The sequence below is a fragment of the Simochromis diagramma genome, unplaced genomic scaffold, assembly GCF_900408965.1.
Source record: "Simochromis diagramma unplaced genomic scaffold, fSimDia1.1 OVJJ01000585.1, whole genome shotgun sequence".
Classification (NCBI taxonomy): domain Eukaryota; kingdom Metazoa; phylum Chordata; class Actinopteri; order Cichliformes; family Cichlidae; genus Simochromis; species Simochromis diagramma.
This window is the reverse complement of record NW_024387398.1, coordinates 4522956-4534388: the sequence shown is the minus strand read 5'-3', so window position 1 is coordinate 4534388 and position 11433 is coordinate 4522956. Positions and strand designations below refer to the sequence as shown.

General features: G+C 37.6%; 1 protein-coding gene across 1 annotated transcript; it reads left to right on the top strand.

Annotated features, from left to right (window-relative positions):
* The first annotated feature begins 2148 nt into the window (after positions 1-2148).
* lrit3a (info leucine-rich repeat, immunoglobulin-like and transmembrane domains 3a) lies at positions 2149-8772 on the top strand. Its single transcript, XM_040010326.1, has 4 exons — positions 2149-2467; positions 3765-4231; positions 6117-6422; positions 6559-8772. The coding sequence occupies exons 1-4, from the start codon at positions 2352-2354 to the stop codon at positions 7578-7580; spliced, it is 1911 nt and encodes a 636-aa protein (XP_039866260.1). The 5' UTR covers positions 2149-2351; the 3' UTR covers positions 7581-8772.
* The last annotated feature ends 2661 nt before the right edge of the window (positions 8773-11433 follow it).

Here is an 11433-nt window from a genome sequence, read left to right as displayed (position 1 = left end):
CTACAGATGCTTAGTAGCAGGCTTTAAATCTAATCTGTTTTGTATATTCATGTGCCAACAGCTTGAAGTGGCTTATTTGACCTGTATGATCAAATTTGCTTGCATAAATAAAATTCACTTGTGTACTTGTTAATAAATACCATTGGTTTCTTGTGTCCAGTTTGTTTTGATATGAACCAACTATACAGGTAGTAGCACAGGATTTTAAAGAGTTACAATATGAGACAAAAATATAAACTCTTAGCTTTACAGTGAATCTGTAAGTACAGCCAAGAGGATTCATTTATAGACAGATTAACTAAAATGATCAAAGAGTAAAGAACACTAATAAAGGTAAGAAGAAAATCAACTCAGCAATAACATTATACCACTAGATGTCATGCTTTATTCTTAATCACTTCAAATAAAAAATGAATAACAACCTAAACAGATTGTTAAGCTACTCAACACTGACCATGGAATCATACTAGCATAAAAAAGACACCTAACTCAGAGGACGTACTGGTGTTTTGTTTACACATAATAGACAATGTAGGAAAGAACTAATTTTAAATTGAATCTTTAAACACTTGGTTACTAGCAGAAACATAATTTGTTCTATTTCTTTAGGTTAATCTACAAAAATAAAATTGTATTTTTGCACTGACAAGGTGATTCCTAAAGAGCTATTATCCCAAATCTGTTAATCAAAAACGTATCATACCTTGGCATGTGGGGCAGAGAGTCCTTAAAGGAATGTGATAAAACCAGAAAAATGTAGGACAAAAGAAAAAGTGGCACACCTACAGCATAATGAACAGAATACGAAAATCATGTCCTTCAGAAATTGGAAACAATCCAGCAAAGACTTGACACACGACCTGAGAGATTCATCTGGCACATCTTCAGTTGATCCATCTACTGTTCACTGAAGCCTAATGAGAAATGGTTTCAGTGGAAGGGTGGCTACCTAGAAGCCATTCTTAAGGGGAAAAAAACAGGGAGAAAAGGCGGATGTATGCCAAATTACACAAGAATTGTACAGAATATCAGTGGGTAAAAGGTCTCCTTGAGTGATGAACCCAAATCTGAAATTGGTTGGAATCATGCTCGAAATGTATGGAGGAGGTCAGGAGAGAGGTACAGCAGAATAAACAGAAAGTACTGTGAGATTTTGATCCGTCATGCAATACCACCTGGAAAACACCTGACTGACAAAGGTTTCATTTTTCACCATGATAGTGATTCCAAACCCACTGCCAATGGAGTAAAAGTGTACTTGGACAGAAAAAGCACACACAAAGGCACACCATCAGTCACTAGATGAGTGTGCACCTCAGCATTACTGAAGCGGCGTGGGATCATCTTGACAAAGAATAGAACAAAAGGCAGCCAACATCCAAAGTTGAGCTTTGGGTGTCCTTCAAGACACCTGGACACTACTTAAAGAAATGACAAGAAAGCTTGCCTAAAAGAGTTCTGGCTGTGTTAAGAATAAAGGTGGTCATACCAAGTATTGACTTTGAAGCTAGTTAGAATTGTACACACAGTTTTTTCAACTATATTTCCATGTATGTTTAATAAATCACTGTACCTATTTCAGGTTTACCTGGCAAAATGTAAAGAGATGAGAGGTGTCTCAAGCCACCGCTCAAGCCCTTTGCATAGGATTATATCAGCATAATGACTACCAGAAAATGTATGTCTTAGCAAGACATACAAAAACATTAAAAGCAACCCTTGATTAACAGACCACTAGCAAATACTGTCTGAAAATATGAAAGCTTGCATTACTTCAAACATATCTCCAGCAGACAGGTTGAATTTGGCCACTACCTAAAGCTACTGATCCTCCCAGTGAGGCAATAAATCATATCCAAGACTACATTTTACACCCTGGTGCCAGACAGAATTCCCTCAGTCTAAAATATGGCCTCCAGCTAAATGATATATTAGTATTTGAGGAATCTCTTCAGTTAAAGGAGTTTGCATCAGATTTCATGAACATATCCACAGTGTTATCTTACACACAGACTGACAACAAAGGGACAAATCAAACTGCCTTATAAGGTGAACATCTTTCCAGAACTGGCTAGCGTGCCACATTGGTTAGCTTCCGTGACCCTGTCAAGCCTAAGAAATCCTTCACTAATCCCACCCCTCCTTCCCATCCCCCCGGTCAATCTGACAGGTCACCTGTATTAGATCCTCAGCCTACCGCTGCCTCTTATGTACTTTTAAAGCTCTTTTAATTTGTTTCTATTTGTTTTTTTGGAGTGGGAAGAATAATCCTTTAGTCTCTCAAGGCATCCGAATGTCTTTTTTCCTGAGATCCCCTCGATGTGAGCATTTTGGGTGCATTCAGTGACATCATGCGACGACTTCTGTGCCTGCATGCATTCCTATGCTGCCTCACTATGGCTCATCCGTTCTGTCCATCCCAGTGTACCTGTGTTTTTCATGGACGCACCGATGGAACAGGAACCAGGTAAATAATACTTTGTGGATACATAAACTGTACGTGGCACATTTTGAAAATCTAAAAATGAAGGACAATTTTTCAATTTATGGAGAGTTTACGTAGCCTGCGAGTGTCCCTAATTAGGTCATCTTGTGAAAGGATAGTACTTTTTACTTGTAAGAACTTAACTTAACTATATGCCACCTTCAGTGCTCTTATTCTAAATAAGTAAATGTATAGCAGAAAGTTATATGTTCATGGGGATCATTTACATGCGTACTTATGGTATATGTAAAAACCACCCCCAAAAAATCCTAACTGGATAACCAGCAACCAAAAAAGATAAAGTCTTATATTTACTATGCGCTAAGAAAAGCAACTGTTTCTCAAGCATTTAATTTAATTAACTCTTCACAGTGCAAAATGTGCAGGCCGTATTGATCCGTAATAACATAATGTATGTTACCTGGCATAGCACCGAACTATTTATAGGGCTACCTGAGAAAGACCTAATGACCCCCAGCATAATTAGTCCTATTAGTACTATACCAATAGTAGATAAAAAAAAGTTAATTGTGGAAGAATCACTTTGTATATACGGATAGATGACAAAAATCAGATATTAGCCAACCTCATGCTTCCCAAACTATTGAAATGCACCTTACTACTGATTTTACAAGTCTCTCAAACTCCACTGAAGTTATGGAACACCATTCCTCTAAAATATATTGCCTCAGATATAGTTTGGTGCTTTGTTTAATTAGGTCAAGAATTGATGACTAGAAAGGCCATGCACTGCACAATTCCCATCAATTCATTGACTGATGCATGTGAGGAAGTCAAGCTCACAGGACAAATCATAGAATGACTGCTAAAAGAAGGCTATAATAAGAAACAGCTATGTATTCATTTGTCATAACAACTCCTTCTAAGGGAGGCTAGTACAGGATAACACAGCCAAAAGATCCTCTCACTGTACAGACCAAGAGTTATGGTTTTTCCTTGAATATGTCACCTGTCCTTATATCCATGACTACAATTGATTGCAAGATTTCCACCAAGTTTACCAAGTCTCCTTGGTAACTACAATTATGTCAATTAAAGCATCATACATTGTGATATAGTGTAGATTGTTAGAACTGGTGTATGTATGAACGAATCAAGGGATGTATACCAATGTTACACCTATTTGAAAGATCAGTGTTTCCTTAAAACATCTGTATCTGTATTACTCTTCTTAAAACAGGCATTAGCTGTTAATAGGAGGAGATCATAGAGATTAGATAAATCTCACATGAGATAAATTTCTGTCTTTGATTTTCAGATCTGTACTGTGCAATGACCCAGACATGTCTGACATCCCCGTCAATGTCCCCGTGGACACAGTCAAACTTCGTATTGAAAAAACTGCAGTACGGCGAGTCCCAACAGAAGCTTTTTACTACTTGGTGGATCTACGATACCTCTGGATTACCTATAATTCCATAACCTCAGTGGATACTGGAAGTTTCTACAACCTAAAAGTGCTCCACGAGCTGAGACTGGATGGAAATATGATCTCAATGTTTCCATGGGAATCTCTCAAAGAGATGCCAATGCTGAAGACACTGGATCTTCACAACAACAGAATTAATAATGTTCCCACCGAGGCAATTCCTTACCTCCGCAACATTACCTACTTGGATCTATCCAGCAACAAATTAACCACCCTGCCCTCTGATCTCATGGACATATGGCCACCATTTAATGGTCTACCTGTATCTTCTAATGCCTCCCAGAAAGTAGTATTAGGTAAGAATAAAATGCTCTGTCTGACTTGGTTTGTAGGACACTTTTCGGGTTATTTGTAATTACTCCAGGAACTTCTTTCTATCACCTGTTAATCTAGCCAGATTTGTTCTCACTGAGCAGTAGTGTCTGCCAGGAAAAAGTCAAATGAGCTTAATCTAAGCAGTGGCAGAGCTTACATTAAATGTACATTATTGCCTGATTAACTGCAAAATAATTAACACAATACAAGTGCATGTGTGTAGAAAGAATCAAAGAGAGAAAAGAAAAGAAAGAAAGAAAAACTAAGTAAGAAAGTTGAATTCATTTGATCACTCTATGGAAAAAAAGCTACTTGTAGTATAATCTGTGATGGCTATCAAGTTGTTAAAGATAGACTAAAGCCAAACCCCTTAATGTGTTTATGGGCTGTTTCCCTGCCTTTAGCGGTGCTGTAGTTTACTTGTCAGGAACAAGTTTAGACCTGTGTTGTCTGGGTCAAAGCCCAGAGTTCAGATTAATAAGCCCCACTCCGGTGGCCTTGTTTTAACTGCGGTTAAGTCTGAACCGTTTGTCTTCTAGAAACCACCCGTGTCAGAGCTTTAACCTGAAGATTCACATTCACAAGTTCAGACAGTGCACACAAGGCTTAACTGAAGTTTTAAACTTCAGGTTTCAGGTTTATATTCAACAAAAAGTTTAGAAATATTGGAATAACATAAATAATTTCAGACCGTTTTAATGTATGTTATTTGAAATAAATGTTGGATCAATTTACTTACACTAGAAAAACTGGCTACTGACAGAAAAAAAGAGCCCCACATGAAATTGGAAAACAGACAGTCCAACCTGGTATGACTGCACACAAATGCCAAATATCAAAAGACATGAAACTAACAACGTAACACTATGAAAGTACGTAAACACAAATTCAACTGAGCCATCAGATATGTGGCAGTGCTAATAATTGTGCAAAATCACACGCTGTTTATTTTTTATTTAGTCTTTTCTTCTTTTGTATGCAAGTGAATGAATGTCTCTTGTACCTTCGGAGCACTGACAGTCTGAGGTTAGGGCCAGAAAGTTTATCCATGCCAGAAGAGCCCCTGTGTACCTGAAGGAAATACAGGATTAAGTGACAGGAAAAAAATGGGCCATGCACAGGAGGAGAACTTCTTTAGTGTATCATAAAAGTACTTTCTGTTGATATTAAATAGGAGCTATGCTAAACTTTATTATTTTGAATTAAATGCCAACTACACACAGACTTTCAGAATGTCATTAATGATGAATTGTTATCAACAACTTTATTTTCAACATGCAATAAATGTGCAATTTACACAAAAGTCTGTAGTTCTCTTAAGATGGATTACAACTATGTTTTTAGTGATTGCTCGATATTTGTGCTAACACACCAAGCTAATGGAAAAAGTACGCTACCACAAACTGGAGGAAGGGCAAGCACAGCTTAGGTACTTTGCCACTGTTAAGACAAACTAATCTGCTTAATGGGCTTTAGTATCCATTGGTACATGTGCTCACCTATTGTGTGCACCAGGTGTTTACAGTGAGCTGTAAAGTAAACTTCATTACTCGCTTATGAAAGGCTTCCTTCCACAGTTCAATTATTATGCCTAAATTAAGACTTTAAAGCCAAAAAGAGAACTAAAAATACAAACGCATTGTACGCTGATGAATAGCATCAGTGTAATTTGTAGTTTTCTTTATAACACCATACCCGCTGCAGCTCTTTGAAAAGTATTGCTAGAGCTCAATGTGGACTTCTAAAGACTTCTCATAAATGTGACTTTATTATCTTTTGCCCTTTCACTGCTAGAATACCATCTCCACTTTTCTTAATGTTGAAACTGACAAAATCATATGTATCCTTTTTTCTTTTCTTCTTAAGGCCTCCAGGATAATCCATGGTTCTGTGACTGTAAAATCTCCAAGATGATTGAGATTTCCAAAATGGCTGAGACACCAGTAATTTTGATGGATCTATTTTTGACCTGTGCTGGACCAGAAAATCTTTCAGGTGTTCTTTTTCAGCATGCTGAACTTGAAAACTGCGTAAAACCATCAGTGATGACATCTGCAACCAAGATCACATCTCCTTTGGGCAGCAATGTTCTCCTACGATGTGATGCTTCAGGCTTTCCAACACCAACACTTTACTGGGCTAAATCTGATGGCTCACCAGTCAGTAACACAGGTAAATATTAAAGCTCTAGGAAATCATAATTTATCCTGTTTTTACGGTTTGGGCATTTTAGCTGCCTTGAGCCTCATTCAAAGCTTCATAGTGATATATGACATCTAGCTATTTCTGCTTTTGTTCCACTCTACAGTCCAGGAGTCACCTGGAGATGGCATCAGATGGTCCATCATGAGCTTGCATGGAATACTGTACAAGGATGCTGGTAACTACAGCTGCAAAGCTAAGAATGTCGCCGGCATTGTGGAAGCCACCATTTCTCTCACTGTTGCTGGTACCATTGGCACTACTGTCCCCCCACAAAGACCTGGCATTGACACTGGGCCAAGCAGTGTGGGCACAACAATAGTTCCACCAACATTCATTCCTGACTCATTTATGTCGACGGTTCTCCCAAGAGCATCAACAATTGCTTTTTATAGAAAGTTAAAGCCTACCCCTAGCAATGGTTTACAAAAATCTAAAGTTAAACAAGCAAAAAATGAGCAAGGAAGCAACGTGACAAAGCTTGCAGCCGATGAAAAAAGCAAGAAAAGCGACACATCAAAGTCTATTAGGGACCTAAAGATTGTTGAGGAAACAGCTGACAGTGCAGTGTTGCTCTGGACTGCAGATGGGTTACCAAATGATGCTCCACTTACAGTGGTATATTCACCCTATGGTGAGGATGACACTAAAAGGACAGTGGAGACTAATGCTGGCAGTGGAAAAGTACTCCTAGATGGACTGTCGTCTGGGATGAGGTATTCAGTTTGCCTTGTAGCAAAAGGTGCTGCTGCTGGAAAAGATCCCTGTATTGATTTTTACACACTGGACAATGTCGAGGATGGTGGGCAAAACCAACTTTTCATCATCATAAGTGGCATTGCCTGTGCTTTGGTTTTACCTCTTATTATCCTGCTGCTCTACAAGATTCTCGCTCTTTATTGCAAGGGACGCAACACCGGATTGAATGAAGAGGACCTTGAAAAAGAAAGCTATGTCAAGTTTGAGACAATATCAATGAAACAAAGAAATCTGAACTCTCACCCAACTGAGCTTTGGGCAAGGAGACCAACTAATGAATCAGAGCGAATGCTCCTGTGTTCCAGATCAAGCATAGACTCCCAAATGACCTATAAAAGTGACAGTTCTCGGTCTGAATATCTCTGCTAAAGCAGGAAGCCATGGTAAATGTTCACGCACCATGGTAGTACCACATTATATGAGATACTCTTTACACGCCTTTTGTGACATTGATAAAAATTATCAGCTATATAATTGTTCATAAATATATATTCATGTAATTACATCTGCTCTGGATCAGAGAATTAAACCACCACCATAAGAAAAGTCTTACTACTTGGTAGTCAGGTAACTTTCCATTGCAGTTATTTTGTGCTAACAAGACCAGCTCCCAAGTTAAACTAGTTAAACTAGTTAAACTAATGGGAAAGAAAAAAAATTGCATGAATCATTGCATGTATAATTTTAACAATTTAAAAGTTTGGTAACTGCCCTAAAACTACATTGTTTTTCTCAAAGATAAACCTTCAAGTGAACTTTCCTGAATCTCAATTGTACAGTTGCATGGACTGACTTGATTTTAAGTGGTTCGGCTCTTGTAAAGTAGATTATTTGGGGGCAGGATATGTGCCAAACAAACATTTTTTTTGCCATTACTATTTAAATTCAGGATTTTTTTAAGTGGTCTGTCACTCCTTTGTAACAGCTCTGGTTATGAATTTATTTTGAAAGGCTTTAGCATAGTTAAAGAACCTTCCCCAGACAATATATTTATGATTTCCTTATTTTTAAAGCCTTATATAACAAAATAAATTAAATGTCACTACAGCACAACACATGGCTATAAATGGTATCATACAAGTAATTAGCTGTATATGATCTTTGATGTCTTTTTTGATGCCAAAGTTGCAAAGTGTCAGGTATGAATATTGTGATAGTGTCAGAGAAAAGCCCAGATTTTTCCATAACATTTCCATGATCATGTTGGCTTTAAACATTAAGCCAAACGTTGCCTTTATAGAAAAGTACTGTCAGTGTGTTTGTACATAACGGACTCATTAATATTGCCACTTTATATGACATGATGTATGTATCTAATTGTCTATAAATGCACTGTGCATTTGTTTTTAATAAACAGAACAACTGTGGAATTATAAGTTGGACATATTACTACACTATATGATCTGCGTAGATAGGTGTAAAATTTTCACATGAAGAACGCATCTCAAAGCAATTTTCCAAAACCTAACAAACTGGTTAAAGAAAAGAAAAGTTGTTGATGGATTTTAATACATTTGCTTTAAATTACTATATGTAACAATATATGTCTGTATGGTATGCTTAGTGCACATTTTTAAAAAGTTTAGAAAGACATTTTAAATGTGATAATTCAATTATCAACAGGCCGAGGTAGATTTCTTTGACAAAATCAACAGGTCACAGCTGCCATTTACTCTGATCTGAACAGTCACTGGATTAAATCCTGTTTTTCTACGATACTTCTACGTTACCAGAAATAGGAGGTTGCAGAATTATAGCCTGTTTACTGCAGATGTACTGCAAATGTCAGCACTATGTCCAGGCATATTATACTCATGAATAGGCTTTTTGTGTAGGTGTGTAAAAATTATTATATGTGTTGTGGGGTCTGGTAAACGTAGAGGCATACAATGAGTGGCACCTGAACACACAATATCCTGCACCGGCTGCATGAATGTCTTCAGAAACTCAGGATGTCTTCTTGAATCAATGATTCAGAGATTAAATCCTTTGCAACTCCATCCTTACCTGGCACAGGTGATAAGGCAACATCAGGTAAGCTGGCAATTGATTTGCCTTCACCACTGGAAAAGCAGGTTTTACCACTGGACTGTTAAAACTGATGTATAGCATAAGCACTAACTTCAGGGCATCCACACTCCTCAGCCACACTGAAGAAGAGAGTCCACCTGTTAGTAACTTCTGATAAGGGAGAAATAAAATTATTTTGGCCCATAGATAACTGAATCAGCTCTTTACCCTCTCAGAGATGTGTGAAAGTGCATGGGTGTTTGCCCAACCACTCTACATGTGCTTTATGAACTTAAAGAAGGGATATGACTATGTGCAGAGTGGGTGGGGTGTCCTGGGGTGGGTATTTTTGGTGTATGAGCTATTTGTTGCATTGTTGTGGACTACTACAACAGTTTCTGTACCATTTTAGTGAGAGTATGGTTTTTCTTTTCCAGTACAAGTCAAATCTGTTCCTGGTGGGAGTTGGAATCTGCCAGGGCTACACTTTGTCACAGATTCTTTTCATAACATTTATGAACTTTTACAGAATATCTAGGAGTAGCCAAATTATGGATGCATTTCTCTTTGGCGGCCTCGCGATATCCTATTTGCTTTTTGCGGAAGATTTGGTTCTTTGGTTCATAACTTTTATGGACAGAATTTTTAGGCACAGCCAAGTAGTGGAAGATATCTAGTGTGTGGCCTCAGGATCAACTCTTTGCTTTTTGGAGAGGATGTGATCCTGATGGATTTATCAAACAGTGAACTGTAGCTCATACTGGGGTTGCTTGCAGTCTAGCATGAAGGAGCAGGGAAGAGAATTAGTACCTCGAGGAAAAGGCTGAAATACCCATTTGGGTTGAAGTTACTGCCCCAAGTGGGAAAACACCACAAAGCTCCCATTTGTTTAAAGAGGATTCAATTCTAGAATCATTTAAAGAGTCTTGGAGCATGGCTCCAGTGTTCTGCCAGTAATTTGCTTTATAGACACAATGTTTGATAGTGTGTCTTCTCCTAGTACAGTGTCTCACAATGTATTAGACTAGGGTTTGATAAAGGGGCAATATATGCTGATAAAATGTGGCTAATATTGTAACTGTAGCCAATAACCAACTCTAGATTTACATTTTCTGTCAGATTTAAACCAAAAAAAAAAAAAAGAAGTAATATCTCACAGTTCTTGAGTCCCAATATATCTTCTAAACTTAGTGTGTTACAAAAGACTGTCATTATGATAATTACTCCTTGAGGGTTTTGTTTTCAGCTCTTAGTGAAGATGCTTGCTTTTGTAAAGTTTTTAGTAACTTTGGAGGTTGAAATCCAAATTAGCAGTTGCAATAAGTGTTCATTAGGCTACATTAGGCTAATGCAAGGAAGAATTTTCTCGCCAAGAACAATGGACACATTACATCTAACTGTACAGTAAGGCCAGAAGAAAGAGGATTGCCATATTGTTGTTTTTGGTTCCTATTTTGCAGTTATGTTATTACTAACATGATTATGCTAGTATGAAAGCAAACACAAGCATCTGAGCTTTTGTTTAGCTCCCTACATCATGTACTTCTAGAGGTTTCACTGCAGTATTTTTATAACTTTTTGTCAGATGTAAAACTTCCAGTCACTCCCATTTGTTTTGTTTTTTTTTTTTGTTTTTTTTTAATATTTTATATTTTATATTTATTTTTACTTTTTATTTCTTTCTTTATGTATGTAATAGAGCTGCCCTTATGAAGGCCATGCTTTTGCATGCAATACACAAACTACTTCACCACCAGATTGATCCTGTGTAACTGACACAGAATTACCAAGAAACAAAACACGAGCAGATGCAGCAGCGATGTTAACATGTAGTAACACACTATAGTTCTCTTTTCTGGCAACATAAATATGTATTGCAGCAAGGGAATTGGAATTTTCTGGAACACTACTATGGTGTGGATGTAACCAGCATAATCTGTGATGTCAGCTGTGCTTCTGTCATTGACATAGCTTGTTTTTTTTTTCACAAGCAAAATGAATACATGGTTGACTAGAACAGGCAAAGGTTTTAATGACAGCTGTCAGAGTAAGGCAAAAAGGCTGAGAGCACACAGCTGAAAAAACAGACAAAACAAAAAGATGAATCAAGAGATCAATAAAGACGTGACATCGGGGACGTCTTTAGTTTCGTTATAGGTGCTATTTACCTGAGGTGCTTGAAAAAACAACAACATTGAGACAGACCAACTGA

Coding starts and splice junctions, on each gene's coding strand:
- lrit3a (XM_040010326.1), top strand. CDS start 2,352: ATGCGACGACTTCTGTGCCTGCATGCATTCCTATGCTGCCTCACTATG. Junction 2,468..3,764: donor ACCGATGGAACAGGAACCAG/GTAAATAATACT, acceptor TTTGATTTTCAG/ATCTGTACTGTGCAATGACC. Junction 6,423..6,558: donor CTCACCAGTCAGTAACACAG/GTAAATATTAAA, acceptor TCCACTCTACAG/TCCAGGAGTCACCTGGAGAT.